The 18,912-nt window shown below is 33.4% G+C and overlaps 1 protein-coding gene across 2 annotated transcripts; it reads right to left on the minus strand.

Annotated features, from left to right (window-relative positions):
- Positions 1 to 1,158: 1,158 nt before the first annotated feature.
- Positions 1,159 to 14,184, minus strand: LOC145334563 (uncharacterized). Of its 2 annotated transcripts, XR_013884859.1 has the most exons (16): positions 13,972 to 14,184; positions 13,253 to 13,338; positions 13,008 to 13,059; positions 11,847 to 11,906; positions 10,822 to 10,902; positions 10,472 to 10,553; positions 9,439 to 9,562; positions 8,706 to 8,790; positions 8,078 to 8,237; positions 7,458 to 7,642; positions 6,908 to 7,061; positions 6,071 to 6,237; positions 5,510 to 5,579; positions 4,756 to 5,138; positions 2,187 to 4,380; positions 1,159 to 1,906 (listed from the first exon to the last, which is right to left on the minus strand). XR_013884859.1 is itself a non-coding variant. In XM_080180051.1 (15 exons), exons 2-15 carry the CDS (start codon positions 13,279 to 13,281, stop codon positions 4,324 to 4,326), a joined length of 1,689 nt encoding a protein of 562 aa, XP_080036177.1. In that variant the 5' UTR covers positions 13,282 to 13,338; positions 13,972 to 14,184; the 3' UTR covers positions 1,917 to 4,323. The 2 variants fall into 2 exon arrangements, 1 of the variants encoding a protein (XP_080036177.1); XM_080180051.1 differs by lacking the exon at positions 1,159 to 1,906 and having other exon boundaries at positions 1,917 to 4,380.
- Between the last annotated feature and the right edge of the window lie 4,728 nt (positions 14,185 to 18,912).

An 18,912-nucleotide genomic window follows, 5' to 3' on the forward strand; every position in this document is an offset into this window, starting at 1 on the left:
CATTATGGGACTTGATTAGAGATGCTTCGCTTAAAATATTGTTATCTTATTATATTCGCGTGCTCTAAGCACATCGCTAAGCACTAAGCACCCCCAACATTTTACCCTCCCCCCCCATTTAAAATTTACCCCTACCCTGGGGGTGCCGTAGACACCCCCAACCATTAAGGAGGAGGTATTTACCCCCCCCCCCAAAAAAAAACAACCAAATTTTACCCCCGGGGTAAAAATGTTAAGGGTAAAAAAAAAAATTCGGCACGCTTCGCGCGCCATTTTACCCCCCCCCACTCCCAAATACAAATTACCCCCACCCTTAAAATTTTTTACCACCCCAAAAAAAAGCTTGGACGTCTATATGTGACAACATCCATAAAAGCGAATTTTTAAAATGGTAGGAGAAAGGAACATTAACACTGGTAGTGTCAGAACTGAAAAGCAGACTAAAAATGTATAGTTTAAACAAATTGTAAGTAAAATTGTTACAAAACTGATACGCTTATATCATTATAACTTGATGAAATAGAAATCAGATGTAAAGAATTGTAAAAAAAAAGAGTTAAACTCAACATGTTTCAATTGGACGCACAGACTGGAAACGAATATAGAGTTGCTGCGCTTCCACAATTAAACCTAACTCATCATGCGAAATTTTTAATCGATGCAATTCTAAGCTAACATGTCTAAATTAAAGAGCTAATCGTTACGGACGGACGGACCCTCAATATTAAGCTATAAAAATTGGAAAGAATTTTAATGAATATAATAGATTTGAAATCTGCATAAAATTTTAAGGATTTTTTATAAAATTCGTTTTTTATATATTTCATTATTTAAAAGCGCAAATCCAATTTAAGTTTATAAATTTTGACCAATAGGATAGGTGGATTGGAAACTACCTGCGCTCTAATTGGTTGAATGATGTACGTCACTTAAGCTTCTCCAATCAGAGCGCAGATAGTTTTCAATCCACCAATCACAGATGTCAAAATTATTTAACTTAATTTGTATTTGCGCTTGTAGATAAAGAATTATACAAAAAACGAATTTTATAAAAATTCCTTAAAATATGCAGATTTCAAATCTATTATTCATTCAAATCCTTTCCAATTTTTATAGCTTACTCAATATAGAAAAGCTTCGCTTTTAAAATAAAATAAATATATTTTGTATAATATATATATTTTATCTTCTAACCAATTATAATACACAAAAACAAAACAAAAAATTATAAAACATAAAATCTAAATCACAAATATAAGAACGCATTTACATATGCGTCCTTTTTTCAACTTTCAGTCTTTTATTCTCTCCATTTTGTAATTTAATTATATTAAATTTTAAGGATGGGGTGATGTGTTTGTAACGATTTGGTAAGTCAAGGTAAGATGATAAACAAAATTACCCCTTTTCTACATTAAAATTAATGATTGATATAAGTATAGACACTGCTAGTTGTTAATAAAATACCCAATGTTTTTAAGCCTATAGGGGATAAAACTTTGGGGACCTATTGGGCTGAATTTCATACCTTGACTTTAAAATCTTCTAAAAATCCCCCCAACCATACTTTAATAAATATTTCAATAATATGATTTAATTTAAACTATAATAATTTTCACTTTTATACATTTTTACTGTATAATTAAGAATTCATTATTAGTTGGGTAGCTTTAAAAAATATATTTTTCACATATAATAACAGAAAGTCTATTTTCAAAAATATTTTCTTTGTCATATTTAGCAAAGTCGGGTTTATACAATTTTTTGTGCTTTTTTTTTACATTTTTAAAACAAAAAAATTTTTAAGCAACAAAAATCTTAGATAAAATGCGACTAGAGCTAAAAAGACTTTTGAAAATATCTAGTGAGGTTCTTTGTGGTTGCAGTCTGGTCATTAATATTACCACTCGACACAAAAAAGGTTAACATCGATTTTTTTCCCCCAATGAAACAATTTTAAGATTAATTTTGCTTCCATTGTCCCTACCCTGAAAACAGGGATTCTAAGGGGTAAAACCCCAAATATGATAAACAAAACTACCTCTTCTGTGGACTAAAATTAGAAATGGAAAAATAGGATATTGCTTGATTGAAAAAACAACTAAGATTTACGAATTACGAATAAGAGATCGTGTCAATAAAAGTTTGGGTACCAATGCTTACAAGGAAATTAATTCTATGTTAACCTTTCCATGTCTGGGCAATATTAAGGGTTGTAGGCAGTTTTATTTTAACCAATAATCAACATATTCTAACATTTAAATTATAGAACAAAATGATATTGTATTTCTATTCAAGACAAGGACAATTATGGGCAAAGTAAATTCTGCACTGTAAATAAAATTTGATATCAGTCAATAACTAAGATTCCTCTAAAAGCCCTTGAGGAGGGGGTGGGGAGAGGAGCTAATCTATTTCTATGGGCAAAGATTATTGGGAGGGTGGTGGTACCCTCCCCAAATATAGCTATGAACTTCCAAATAATGAGAAGCTTCTTTATAAAGGAAAACCATATCGGTTCAGCGAGATCCTGTTACTATTATGTCAGTATTGTCCATCTCAAATAGAAATACTAAATCACAAGAAAAAATAAATCCACAAAACAAGAACGAAAAAGCACCAAAGAGGAGAAGTTTAAAGAAGGTATAATGTTGGTTATTGGTGAAAATAAACTGCTGAGGTATTTCTTTACGTCAATTGAGGCAACGAAAACAATCAGTAAAAATACACTAAAATCCAATAATGACAAAAGTACAACGAAAGCCCCTAAATTGTAAAATTAGCAGTTAAAACCTCACACCCTTCCTAATTATTAAGAGAGGGGAGGGGGAGGGTGACCTAATCTTACAAAATAAGGAATAAAAATGCAACTTAACCGTAAAAATTTACAAAATCAAGGCTATTAAAATGTATCTATTTGAAATATTCTATTTAAAGTATTAAAATTATTAAGTATCAGTCTTTACTTTTCATTAAATAGGTAACTATAATGGCAGCTATGAATAATAAGATCTATTTCATTTTTTGATTTTTGAGTAAAATAAGCAGAAATTAAATGAGGACCCTGTTTCTGTTAAAAATAATGCATTGCTTGAAAATTCAGTCTTTTAATTATATTATATATTAATTATTATATGACATTTTATATTAACTTAATGAGCTATATTAATTTGTAAAAACACACTGTAAACAGTTTTATCACATAAATACTACAAAAAAAACACAAAAAAAATATTTTCTCCAAAATGTTCTCTTTTTAAGAGGCATAAGACAACAATTTATAATTTTATAGTCATTTTTGCTTACACCTCTTAAATTTAATGTAAGAATATTTACAAAATCTAATATATAATATACCTTTATCTTAACTGTAAGAATATTTATATTTATAATTATAACATCAGAAACTAAGCTAAATTGAGATTATTGTATTGAATAAAAAAAATTAACTAGGTATTTTTAAATAAATTTTGAATTTCTGCAAGAGGACAAACAGCTAGGCACAGCTAAATTTTGCACATTATTTGCTATTAATCTATCAAAGATCAAAACAGACTTTCATTTACTAAAAAGCCTGAATTTTCAACAGATTTTATTAGATATTTTATGAATTAAGTTATGAAATGGCTTGCAATACAAGTTATATTTTTGCCCAAAATGATGTGCTGACAGCCGTTTTACCGTTTGCAATCTTTAAAAAAACCTTGCTTTAATATTTTAATGAATAATTTGTACTATTGATTAAAATCAGTCTTTAATTTGAGTTTTCAGTCTATTATTGTAATTGTAATTAAATAATAATAGGTATTCAATTGGCATGCATTTCTCAGTCTTATTGGATACATTCATAATACAATCAATCAATCAATCAACAAACAAGGACAATTATTTCAATAAGTAGCGCAGCAATAACAAGTTAACGACATTCTAGATGCTTTTTATAGGTATTTTTTAAAAACGGTAAGAATTTATATTGCTCTAAGCACTTTTCAATTTAAAAAATCCTTCCATTAACATTAAAAAATAGTCAATTTCAGACATTTACAAGGACATACGACGAACAGAACCTCCTAGTTCTAGAGAAGCATCGTTACTAAACGAACAGGCTAATTTCACAGGGTTTAAATGTGAGGTAGATATGTAACAAATCAATAATCAAATGTAAAAAAAATATTGCGCTTTTTTCAATTCTAAATTTTTTCAATTATTGGGAAATAATAAGTCATATTTTGGACGGGATTTTTTTAACTGTCGCCTCATATAAAAAGCTTAATGTTGGAATGTTTACCGAATAAACCTTTGAAGGTTTTATGAGGTCTGGTTTTAGGCTGCTTCCTGTCTTTGGGGCTCTACTAATAGTTTCTTTACTTCCGTCATATCCTGAAACAAATATTTTTTTAATAAAAAATCACGCAACCCAGAGAATTTGTTCTGAACCTAACTAACGTTAGATTCAAGTGGGACACCTGTCATACTTGGACCAGAGTAGAGTGAAGCAGGGATCTTAAGGGATAAGGCAATGGACGAAAAATTTATGTACATCCCCAATTCCTCTTCTGTAGATTACAATTGCTAGTGGAAACCATTCAATCAAGATGTAATAGAAATACCACAAACTGTTGAGACAACGAATAAGAAAACGTTAGGTATCATAAAACTTTGGGGACTAGTGTGATAAAGAGCCCAATGTCCACTGCCTCCCTGTAAAGACAAAGCAATCATAAATGCCATTTTATCTATAAAAAGAAATTTAACCTTTTGCGACTCCAAACTGCTTTCACTGGCGGACGACGACCGTTTTCGTTTGAGCGCCGAACCGGTTGACGTTATAACACTCGACATCCGCGTGGCGGAAACCGGCGAATTTGGTCCAGGCTTGTCGGCGGCAGCTGCAATATTACGCGGCATCAGCGTCACATTCGCCGCACCCGTGGTCGAGGTGCTGTTATTGAGCGCGGCCAGCGAGTTGAGGCTGACAAGATGGTTCAGGATTTGTTGGGCGGTGGAGGCGGCTGCAGTCGGCACCGGCTTGTCGGTCGGATCTTCGGCGATATCGTCATGGCTAAGTCCGCCGGTGTTGCCTTTCTCATCCTTGATAACGACTATGTCGCCGTTTTCTACTTCCTCTGAACTATGACCTACAATAGACAAATCTTTATATAAAACATAACAGGATGTCAGTAACGTATTTTTACCGAAGGATCTTTCTAACCGAGGGACTGGTGTAGTTCTTCTTTATAGTGAAGCTTCTCATAGAAACAGGGAAGATTTAAAAACTATTTTTGGATTGGTTACTTCCACCCTCCCAAGAGAAATCGCCCCAGGAAAATACCCTTAATTCTTTTTATTTTTTCTTCTAAAAATAAAATGAAAAGTGGTTTGTCGATTCCACACCCCTTCCATAAAATGACCCTAGAGGGCGCGCTTGATATCAAACAATAAAATAACAAGAATGCTGCGCTTCTTGAGGGCAAAGATATCTAGAAGATAGAAAAAGATAAATGTATACCTGAATCGCTGCCCTCGCTTCCAGCGCTGGATTTCTTCAACAGGCTTGACAAATTTTCTGGTAACACATTCTAAACAAAATATTTTTTATCAAAACTTGTATATTATAGGGGTGTTTTTCGGAGGGTTGGGGAGGGGGTCTTTAAAACCTTCTCTGGACCAGGTCTATGATAAGATTACCATATCGGTCTAGCGGTTCACGAGATCATGACCAACGCACAGTCAGAGAGATGACATCCTGCTACTTTTATATAAGGACATTCAGCTCGCCCTCTATAGATTTACTAAAAGGTTTCGTGATTTTTTTTATCATATTTTATTTAAAAGGTTGCGTGATTTTTAAAGTATTGAAATCTTATTTGAAGTATAAACAATGCATTTTCAACTACCGGATACACCCCTAGAGGCCTTTTGGGGGTGAAGGTGTTTTCTCCCTGAGGTCAGAATTATGGGGGAATATTGATTTATCTTCAAATGTCATATCCCCCCCCCCCCCAAAAAAAAAACTATACAACTCCTATCTTCACCGTAAAAGCCGGAATTTGGCGGAACTTTAATTTACCTTGTTAATAAGAGCGCCAGCCTTCAGCTTCTCCGACATCATGGACATGACAGACATCATGAGGGAGCTCGGGATGGCGGGGGTGGAGATACCGCTGATTGTGGCTGAATTGTTGGCGTCATGCCCGTTAACAACGGTAGGCAGGTTAGCTTGGGGTACTTGCAGGCCTAATTAAAGGGTAATTTTTTCAAAAAGGGTGTACAAAAATAACGCAACCATATGGAATTTTCCAACAATAAGTGTATAAGTTTTCTTTATAACATTGGATATACTTTAGTTAGAGTGGCTGTGCGCCAAAGAACAGAAGTATGACTATGCAAACTTTGGTAAATAATAGATAACTTTCCTTTATTTATTTTATATAGGTATAAAAGTTACTTTTTCAAAATATGTACCTAATGCATATAAAACAAGACTTTTTTATTTCATATTGTAAGAAATACTAACTTATTAAGTATATAATAGTTGTTGTTGTAGCTATGATTCTCTGAAGTTAAAACTCAGATGCACACGGAGACTGGAAGTCAGAATCCTTTGGCCAATCTTAGATTGGTAAGCTTCGCGCACAGCTGATTGTATTCTATGTTACATTACAAGCTGACCCGCAATTCTCGTGAAACATAATAGTCTATATATTATAAGTTTGTCCCATAACTTTCTATCTGAATCTCTGTGTCTATCTTAGAAGCAAACTACTCTGCATCTTTAAATGACCACCAGTAAAAAAAACATATTAAGCTGTTTTACTCACGTTGACCTATCCACAATTTTTTTTGTGCTTTGCTACTTATAGATGTTGTCATCCTTGTAATAATAATTTTTCATGACTTATCCTACCTAGAAAATTTATTTGTGGGGCGGGGGAGTTGTTAGCGCTGCTATTTGTGCCCCCATTGCTGTTACTATTTGTTGAGACAGGGGGGGTGGGTGCTCCCTTCTTCTGTTGGATTTGTTTCTGCATGTTGGCTGTCAGGATTCCCATCTTCTTCACCTTAAAACAGTAGTTTCATTAGGACTTTAAAGGAAAACTGGTTGCTTTGCTGCCCCTAGCATATAGGGAAGGGAGGGGGATGTCAATGTCGGGTGAAAAACAAACCATCCTTAGACATTTAAAAAGCTCCTCTAAAAAGTAAAACTCATTTAGACCAGCAATTTCAGAGATCTTGAGTTTCAGACAAAAAACTCACCAGGTACTTTATCTTATAGTACACAAAATTATCAAAATAAAAATGGTCTAAATATTTTTAATTAAAATGGACATAAAAACTTTTAGTAGCCACAATTTCAGTGTTCTTTCTTGCCTTAAAAATAATAATGGTAAAGGTTGATATAATGGAAACTTCTTTCCTCTAAACATCGATAAGAAGGATGAAAAATGGAAATTTACCTTATCATACAAAGTCCTGGAGGGGACGCCATACTTCCTGGATGCCTGGAGGGCGCTCATGCCCGCCTTCACCTCCTCGATGGCCGCCAGGATGTCGTCCTTGGTGTATTGTTTGTACCGTTTCCATTCCGCCTTTCCGTTGGCACCCATCACCCGGATCATTCCTGGTGCTGGAGGGGTGTCGTCTGAAATAAAAGAATTTCATTACACAAAATCCTTCCCTTAAATTAAAAAAAAAATTGAATTAAGGTTGGAGGGGGATTTTTTCCTTAGAGGTCTTTTCCTGCTATGCCCATACCCAATATAACCCAACCTAACCTGAATGACGTATAGTAAGTAATAGACAAACAAATAAAAATTTACCCAACCCACTTTTTAACAAAAAATAAGAGGTGAAATTGCCAAATATTAATTCCTTTTCCAACTTTTACTGATACTAGCTGAGGCTCAGAACCATTAAATTTTTATTTTCAATTAAGAATCTGAATAAGTATTCACATGGAGGGTGAATTGTTTCTTGAAACCCATTCATTCAACTTGACCTTCCTAGAAATGGAGAATTCAAACAGAAGAATTGACAGAGATAAGATTATTTCAACTTCCTCGTGCACAAAACTCACCTGAATTATAACCAGGATACTCGGGGCTGACCTCGATGGGGGTGACCGCTTGCCCGTTGCCGCTGGCCAGGGGACCCCCATTGCTGTGACCGTTGATCGAGGCATCAGACGAGTGCATGCTGTCATCTTCGTCAATAATAAGCTCATGTGCGTCATCATCCTTGTTTACAATTTGACTTTTTTACCAACACAAGGACAAGTATGTCAACAATTAGCGCAACAATAATTCTTGATAAAAAAGAACGGTAATGCATAAACAGAATACTTTGGCGTGATATAATAACTATAGGGAACATAAAGGATAAGACAATGGATGACAAATGGATAAACATCCCCAATGTTGATACAAAAAATTACCCTTCTATAGATTAAAATTATAAATTCATGCCTAAGTTTACCCATACTACATACCTATCAATTAAAATTCAATAAAAATACCAAAGTTTTTGAGCAAACGAATACGATAACTTAGTTCTAAATCTGTAGGTACTAGTTTAATATACAGTTCAATACCCACTCCCTCCCTGAATAAGCGTCAAGTATATTTTTAACTTATGGACAACGAACAAAATAGAGTAGACTTTGCGATATAAAAAATATAATTTGTATTCATAAAAAGTCATTTTGCCTTTGAAGGGGTCAATCCGAGTGGGTTGGGTTTGAGGCCATTTTCCAACAGGTTGTGATTGTTGATAACTATGTTCGGTGGGGATCTGAATTGATTGATTTTAGATATTAATACTATACAAATAAAGATATAGATAAAACAGATTCGATAGATAGTTGATGGATGGATAGATAGATTTTCTATGCATACGTTTTTTTTAATAGCTAATGTTATGTTTTAATAGCTACAAGATAGATGTAATGATAGATGATGTTTTTTGGAATTTTCGACGATCTTCTAGTAGATATTTAGATAGACAGACAGACAAACATTTAAATAGATGGATAATTACTTATAACCAGCAGCTGATGAAAGATCTTTCCTTACTCAATTTTGACAGTTAAGATGAAAGACAGACGGACAGACAAATAGGTACCTGTAACCAGCTGCCGAAAGATCTTTTCTAACTCCTAGTTTGTTAGGATTTTTTCTTAAGTTTGACAGATAAGTTAATAGACAGACAGACAGCCAGATAGTTACCTGTAACCAGCTGCTGAAAGATCTTCTCTAACTCCTAGTTTCTTGGATTATATTCTTCATTTTAACAGATAAAAACAGACAAATAGACAGCTAGACAGACAAATAGGTACCTGTAACCAGCTGCTGAAAGATCTTTTCTAACTCCTAGTTTCTCAGGATTTTTTCTTAAGTTTGACAGATAAGTTGATAGACAGACAGACAGACAGATAGTTACCTGTAACCAGCTGCTGAAAGATCTTTTCTAACTCCAAGTTTCTTAGGCTCTTTTTCTTTTGGTTTATCTTCCTCTATTTCGACCAAGCCTTTGATTTTTAAGGATTCGGCGATTTTTAATAATCCTAAATATGAAATAATTTAGTTTAAGTACCAAGCTAAGAAGAGATTGTTGCACGAAGTACATTTAAATATTTAAGGTTCTTGGAGTAGTGAACCCATTTAATTTTTTAGGTAAAGAATTTTATAATAAAGGGTTAGCAAAAACTAAGGCTGCAGCTCTAATAAAAATAAGTAAAAAAATTGGTTGGGTCATTTTTTTCTAAAGGCGATTTCTCTTGAGAGAGTGGTGGTACCCTTCCCCAAAATAATTATAACCCATTCCAGAAACTATGGGAAGATGCACTGTAAAGGAGAACATATCGGTTCAGCGGTTACAGAGATACACACACACACACACACACACACACACACAAAGATCATGTTACTTTATTTCAAGGCAGGGAATAACAATTGTATATACTCTGTCACTTAGTCAGTTTATTTAATTTCATCTACAACCCTTTATTTCACCAATATTCAAACATTTCAACTGGCAGAATTTCGCGCAATAAGCTGTGGTAGATAAACAAAGAGGAAGGTAGGTTATGCTTAAATTCCGTAAATGTGTGAATTTTAATATAAGAATGAAGTCGGAGGAAGGTTGTGCTAAAATTTCGTAAAGGTGTGAGTTTTAAGGCTTAAAAACAGTAGTTGAACGATAACATTCACTTAATATGTGTAAACCTTATTTAATAGAATCATAGACAAAAATTTTTATATAATATTTATATTTTGTGAATATTTGCGTTCTACTACTGTTTTTAAGTCTTAAAACTCACACCCATACGGAAATTTAGCACAACCTACCTCCGACTTTATTTTTATACATACCCCCCCCCCCCCCCCAATCCATGTTTTTAAGCTAAATAAAAAAGGGCGAATTTTACAAACTAGGAATTGGGCGTGAAGGGGGGGGGGGGTGATTAAATTACCTTGAAGTTCATCTTCAGGTACAGCAGCTTCTCCATAATAAATATATTCCACTAAGCTTCTTATATGGTTGTACTTCATATCCTTAAAAGAAAGGTAGGTAAGAATAATAATTAACCATTAACAGCCGGTTTTTTCCCTTGATAAAGGGCTATAACTTAGTGACTTTTTAAATAGGACTATCGTTTTAGATGTCCAAAGGGCCATACAAATGTCGAAAAAGATTTTTTTGCTTGTTATATTTTTTTATACATGTTCTTCACTACTTATGAAAATTGTCATCCTAGTTATTCTTTTGTTATAGCCACGCTCCTAATGAACATAATTACCCTTGTTATCTACAATAGTATACCTTTAAAAAGACTATGGGGTGTTTACAGGTGTTCTCCATGAAGATTCCCTGGAAATAAGGAGAGGAAGCAGCCAAAACCATCTAAATATAAAATTATTAACATGCATACTTTCCATGGATCTAAAAGGGATAAGACAATGGCCGAATTGATGTACATGCCCAATGATAATAGGTAAACAAAATTTCCCCGTTCTGAAGATCACAATTAGTAGTTAAAACGTTTGAACACTCTACTTTATGAAAACCTATCAAAATTCAATTAAAGTTCCAGTTGTTGAGCCAACGAATAAGTACCTAAACGATATTATAAATCTTTGGGGACTAGTGTAATAAACAGATATCCCCTCCTTCCCTACATACTTTATTTTTTAAACTAAAATATCTGTAGAGTTTCTAAGCGATTAGACTATGCTTCACCGGAAAGCCTTATAAACAGGGCAAGTTTCAGGCTATTTTACGAATTACGGTACAGGCTAAGATTTAAGTTACATAATTAAAGGGATATTATCAGAAAGGATATTTAACGAGTACACAGATAGTTTTTTAAATAAATTAAAAATTAGGGATGAGTAGTTTTTGGTTTGTTTGTTTGTTTATTACATAAGATCAGAATTATGATTAGCTTTCTTGGACTCAATCAGTTCAGTGGTTAGCGAGATATTAATGGACAATTTAAAGCAACATATCCTATTATATAAAGCTTTTTTGTTTGTAGCGAAGGATCTTGCTAACCGCCGGACCGATATGGTTCTCCTTTATAATGAAGTTTTTATAGGTCCAGGGAAGATATTTAACTAACAATAAAAAATTACCCCCCCCCCCCAAAAAAAAAACAATATTCAGTTTCTTACTTTTTCTTTTAAAAACTCTAATTAAAAGTGGGAGAAGGGGTCGGCTTTCCCCCCTACCACATTAATTGCCTCTAGAGGCTTCTAGGGGGCGTAGCCGCTAGTAGGATTATAACCTACAAAGGATACATAAAATACTGTTTTTCAAAACTACATGGTATAAATTGTTACTCGTACCTGGTGACATTTGACCGTTCTTCCATCAACAGCAAGAGTCACATCACAGAAAGCTTCATTCTATAATAATTTTTAAATAATTAATATTTAAAAAAACATTTGAATTCGGATTTTCACAAAACAAAACGTATTAACCCACGGATTGCGGATTCTTGTTCTTTTTTTGCGGATTTTGGAATTGTGGAATAGTTAACAATCCGCAATTTAAATTGCGGATTTGGATTTTGGATACAAAAATTGTCCAAAAATTAGGCGTATTACCAACCCTATCTGTGTGTACCGAAGTATCTCGCTGGCAACTTACAGGGTAGCTTCTCATAGGTCCTGAGCTGGATCTTTAAATCATTTTAGTGGTGAGCCAGATCGAGATGCGCCAAATTTCAGCCAATCACAGCGCGTCATTTCATACAATGCTTTGCTCTCATTGGTGGAAAATTGGATCGCCCCGATCTGGCGCACCACTAAAATGATTTAAAGATCTAGCTCTGGTAAGGTTTATAACTATTTTGGGGTAGGTTACCGCCAACCTCCCAAAAGAAATCGTCCCTAGAGTGTAGGGACCCTCACTTGTTATAGTTGAAAACCGTACCAAGCCCTATAGAAGATTCAATGTAGAGGGGATTCCTAACAGATCAGTAGTTAACGTATAGCTGTTACAAAAAGACAGACAGACAAAAGATTTTAAGTCAATTTAAAAAGATTTGTAAAGCGCATAAGGTACATAAAAATGTTTCTGTTTCTCATCCATCAATTTTTTTTGGCGCAATGCTGCAATTTTTGGAGTGGGCACTGCAGAAAAATGGTATACACAAAAATCTGCAATTTTCTCAGAAAAAAAGGAAATCTATTCATCTAGCTAACTTTCTAATTAACTGGGTAAAAATCTGTTTCTTAATAACTCTTTATCTTTCTAGCTAAATATTTAATTGTCTACAGGGAAGGAGGTAACATAGGGCAGTTAATTACGTAGGTACCCAAAGTTTTATAAACACGTTATCTTAATCGTAGACTTATATATTTTGGATACTATTCTAAATTATGATTGGTTGGTTCAAAACAATCCTGAACAAAGAAGGTGTATTTTTTTCATTGATTGGGTTTTATATTATTAATTTATCGTTCATTGTCTTATTCCTGGAATCTCCCGTGATTAATCATTACCTGTAGAAGTTGGTCAAATACAGAAACCAAATTAGATTGATGATTATTCCATCTGAATGAACAGGTCATGTTTTGTCTATGGCATATAGAATAGTCCTATTCAATTAAAACCTTTAACAAAAAAGGGGACCTTAAGTATATAAAGTAAGTTATAATATTATCAAAATTGAGATGTACAGTGATTTATTGGCATATATACTGAATGTTTATTTTCTTACTATATGGCCATTGTAACAAAAACATTCCTAAGGCAGAGTAGTTGTGGTTCGGTCATCTTGATGACCGGTCATATATAATGACCGCGGCCAAAATAGATCACAGTTAGTTAAACCTGCAAAAAAATACATCAGAATTTTTTTTTTGTTGGGTGGGTTGGATAGGGGCAGATTCGCGAGTATGGAAAATTACCCCCCTCCCCCCATGAGAAAATGAACAATTTTGCAAAATAAAATAATGAACAATATTTTACATAAATTTACTTGTAGAGGTTAGAAACATAAAAAACCTTAACAAACAACGCAAATATTCTAAAAAGTACCTACTAAAAAACCTCTCCCCTTCCCGAGAATTATTAAGTCTAAACTACCACTCCCCCCCCCCCCTTAATTTTCCCCTCTATAAAACACATTACACGCAAAACCTTTTAAAAAAATTTGCCTTTCACAAAAATCTAGCTGTATATCTCTCTCTCTTTCTCCCTTCATATACTCTCTCTCTCCCTCCCTCCCTCCTCCCTCACGCAATTCACGCAACTTTGGCCACCCTCACCACCCCTCTTTCTTTCCGCTCCTACCAAACTCTCACACACCACACAACTTCTGAAAAATTCACAAACACGCAGAAAATCTTCCAAATATTCACTACAATAAAAATCCACCAATTGAAACACCAGAAAAATGCGCAAAAATGTGCGCCAATTCACCGCGTAGAATGGAGTACTCGCCAAATTGACAGCTTTGCAAACCTGTTAGAGAATTGCACAGTTTAATGTTTCTGCAAATTTGTGTGTTCGCGTGTGTGTGTCTCTCTCCTCTGAACACTGCTGCTGCTTGCACACTACTAAACTGCACACACACACGCACCACACACACACACAGTAAAAAAATATTGCAGCCCTGTGTGTACTATCTATCTATCTATCGTTATCTTCTTGGCACGGCACAGTGAAACAGCAAAATTAAATAAACCTTCCATATTTCTCATTTACTTGATCCCGTCTCCCCTTTGTGCTAATAAAATACCCCATTCTCTTTAATTTTCTCCCCCTAATGTCTCCCTTTTTTGTTATTAGTCTAGATTGAGTATAGATTAATTCTATATTGTGTTGGATATGTTGAAACCGGTTTGTGGCCATTTCCCTCTCCCCCTTTATGGCCTGAAAATGGGGAACACTTTCGCTTTCATGAAAAATCTTAAAAATGGTTTCAATAAGTGGGCTCGTATTAACCCCTTAGCTGACGATAACGTGAACAGTCTTAAATAATTTATTTTAAAAATGTTTTTTTTATTTTCATTTGGGGTTTTTGGTTTTTAGTGTCGTTTTTTACGATTGTAATAAGTTTTTTTTGTATTCATGTGATATTAATGAAATTTCATACAGAGACTACCAACTACTTTAACTAGCTATGTTTAAAATTTCATCGATCTACATTGAAAGGCCAACGAGTTAACGACACTCAAAGACAATCAACATTTTTTATTTAAAAGACTTTTTTAAATGTAGTACCTACGGACAAAGATTGCAAAATTAAAGGGATTTAAACGTAAAAATCGATCATGAAGCATGAGAAAACTGCGATTGTCATTTGTCTAAAGAATCTACACAAAAAATTTCAGACTCCTATCTTTATTTTAAGTGTTTTTTTTTTGCATGAAAAGTTAACGTTAATTTTGTGAAAGGAAAAAAATAATTGATCCGAAATTTAAACGAAAAACCTACGGACAAAGATTACATAACTATAGGGGTTTAAACGTAAAAATCGGGCACAAAGCATAATAGAACTGCGATTCTTATTTGTCTAAGGAATCTACACAAAAAAATTCAGACTCCTTTCTTTAATTTTAGTGGTTTTTTTTTGCACGAAAAGTTAATGTAAATTTTGTTACAGGAAAAAAGTAATTGATCCGAAATTTAAACCTAGTAAATGAAAACTAGCATAAATCCTGCCATGTGGGTATACCCCTTACCCCTTACCAATAAATGAGGTCCATATTAGCAACCTAACTATACAACATGTTCTACCTTGTAAATATTTCCATAAATGAGGGATCTTTTATTTTTTCAGTACAGCTTTGCAACGGATAAATATCCGCTAGATTAAAATCAGTTCTCAATCATACTGAAAAGCATCATATTACAGGCAATTTTCTCTCTATTAATAAACCTATAATAAATAAGGCAAACAATATTAAATCAGGACTAATTGGTACCCAAACTTTTATAACCATTAGTAAAAATTGGTTTGTAAATTACATTTGGTACCCAAAGTTTTATAACCATTTGTAAACATTGGACTGTAAATTACACTCAGTACCCAAAGTTTCATAACCATTAGTAAACATTGGACTGTAAATTACATTTGGTACCCAAAGTTTTATAAACCTATATGGCTATATCCGCTAGATTATAATTGGTTCTCTGCCATACTGAAATGCATCATATTACAGACAATTTGGCACAAATATTGTAAGTAATTTAATGGCTTTAGAATCGTTTTACACGTTGTTTTTATGTTAAAAATCGTCCAATTTAACAATACTTTTCAACAAATATTATTAGTAATTTAATGGATATAGAATAATGTCTTTTTAATCCTTTTTTATATTGTCTTTACGTTAAAACCGTCCAATTTAACGATACTTTTTATAAAAATATTTTTAGTAATTTAATAACTATAGTATAACGGGTTTTTAAAATAGTTTTTTATATCATGTTTACGTTAAAACCGTCCAATTTAACAATACTTTTTAACAGATATTGTTAGCAATATAATGGCTTTAGAATAACCGTTATTTTAATGAATTTTTTACGTTGTTTTTACGTTACAAACCATCCAATTTAACGATACTTTTTAACAAATATTGTTAGTAATTTAATGGCTATAGAATAACGTTTTTCACTTTGTTTTTAAGTTTTTAACTCTTGTATTTCTATTTTAATATCTGCGGACAGCTGTCTATAATACGATGTGATAAATAACTATTCCAGTAAGGCTTCCAAACCGATTTATATCCGCTGGATAAGAACCTGTTCTAAGCCATATTGAAAAAGTCATGTATAGCATTGTATTACAGACATTTTCCCACAATTACTAAAATAAAAATCCTAAAGAATAATGTCAGTTTTTTTAGCACAGGCCTTCGGCCATTTGGAGCCCACAAAACTGGTTTTAATTGTATAATTTTCCATTTTAATATCCATGGACAGCTGTCTATAATACAATGCAATAAATAACTATTCCAGTATGACTTCCAAACCAATTTATTTCCGCTGGATAAGAACCGGTTCTAAGCCATACTGAAAAATCATGTATAGCTAAGTATTACAGTCAAATTTCCACATTTTCCCACAATTACTAAAATAAAAATCATAAATAATAATGTCAGTTTTTTTTATCACAGGCCTTTATTACAAAACTGGTTTTAATCTTATAATTTTCCATTTTAATATCCGCAGACAGCTGTCTATAATACAATGCAATAAATAACTATTCCAGTATGGCTTCAAACTGATTTATATCCAATGGATTAGAACTGGCTCTAAGCAATACTGAAAAATCATGTTTAGCTTCATATTACAGTCAAATTTCCACGATTATTAAAATAAAAATCATAAAATTAATGTTAATTTTTTTACCACGGGCCTTAGGCACATCAGGGCCCACAAAACTGGTTTTATTTGTATATTTTTTCATTATAAATAACTGTGAAAAGCTGTCTATAATACAATGCGATAAATATATATTCCAGTATAGCTTCAAACCGATTTATATCAGATGGATTAGAACTGGCTCTAAGCAATACTGAAAAATCATGTTTAGCTTCGTTTTACAGTCAAATTTCCAATTATTAAAATAGAAATCATAAAATAATGTTTAATTTTTTAGCATGGGTCTTAGGCACCTCAGGGCAAACAAAACTGGTTTTATTTGTATATTTTTTTATTCTAAATAACTGCGGAAAGCTGTCTATAATACCTATAAATACCTATTCCAGTATGGCTTCCAAATCGATTTATATCCGCTGGATTAGAACCGGCTCTATGCAATACTGAAAAATAATGTTTAGCTTGGTATTACAGTCAAATTTCCACAATTATTAAAATAAAAATCATAAAATTAATGTTAAATTTTTTAGCATGGGTCTTAGGCACCTCAGGGCCCACAAAACTGGTTTTATTTGTATATTTTTTCATTCTAAATTACCGCGGAAAGCTGTCTATAATACAATGCGATAAATACCTATTCCAGTATGGCTTCCAAACCAATTTATATCCGCTGGATTAGAACCAGCTCTATGCAATACTGAAAAATAATGTTTAGCTTGGTATAACAATCAAATTTCCACAATTATTAAAATAAAAATCATAAAATTAATGCTAATTTTTTTACCATGGGCCTTAGGCACCTCAGGGCTCACAAAACTGGTTTTATTTGTATATGTTTTCATTCTAAATAACCATGGAAAGCTGTCTATAATATGATGCGATAAATTGATTAATTTAAGCATGTTAGAATTGTCCTATAATTTTCAAACTATGGATTTCCAGCCAAAAAATTGTTGATCAACAGTGCAGTTACTCTTTAATTTATTTGCCTTGTGGCTTTTCTTGGATGTAATTAAATATATAGGTTTACAATTCAAATATTATGCTTATTTTATTCTAAAATCTTTTTATCATTTTTAGTTTTTTAAAATCGCTAGGATTTGTAGTTGCACTTAAAAAAAGAGCGAATAATGAGAATTTTCTTTTATTATTGTTATTATCATAAACCGGTTAGAAGATATATTTTTCATGTCAGATATACTTTATCTACAACCTTAGTCTACTATGCACCTGACTATCTCCTTCTCTTTCCAATTTTAAATTCAATCCCTTCCCCCCTCCATGTCCCATAAAACTTGCACTCTCTCCACACTAAAATCTTGCACTGTAAATTTTCAGGGGAAATCTAAACTAATGATAAATAAGAATAAAATTTATTTTAAAATCTTTGAAATCCAAAAACTTGAAAATGAAAATTAAAATTAAGTTCTAAGATATTTTACCCCTGTTTAAAACAGCTTAGCCGAAGGTTTGAAGATTGCAAGAGAGAGTGTATGTTACAAATGTCCCGGCCCGCCTTTTGTCCGTTCACTCTTTTAGTGTGTGTGTGTGTAGACTAGTTTTTGCGACCAGTCTGCTAGACAACGCAACATTATTACTCTGCCCGACCCCTCGGGCAAAAATGGCGTGCCGCGCCAAATAAACTCTCACCTCCGCACAATTTAAACACACACGCTTACTCAGACACACAAACACGACTCGCTAATTTTAAAATTGACCCGGCCCGACGTAGTTTGCAGTTATGTGGTGTGCGGTAGTGTTTTTTTGTGTGTGAAGGACTGAGTGGCAGGGAAAAATTGCATGCAAGTCGAGTTTGTGTGCCAACCATACAACTTTTCACTGTCCCCCCTCTCCTCATTTACTCTTAAATCTACTTCAAATTTTCCTCTCTCTTGCCCTCCTTGACACTTTAGAGTAGACTTTTAGAAAAGCAAAGACTCATTCCATATAGATTTTAAACTTGGTACGATTTCGCAAATTTAAAAATGTACAATAGATTTTTTTTATATTGCTGCGAAACTGTAGGATCATCTATAATACAAAGTAGCTTGATGTCTGTCCGTCTGACCGTCTGTCCGT

This window comes from Acartia tonsa, chromosome 12 (assembly GCF_053477335.1).
Source record: "Acartia tonsa isolate MP-2025a chromosome 12, ASM5347733v1, whole genome shotgun sequence".
Classification (NCBI taxonomy): domain Eukaryota; kingdom Metazoa; phylum Arthropoda; class Copepoda; order Calanoida; family Acartiidae; genus Acartia; species Acartia tonsa.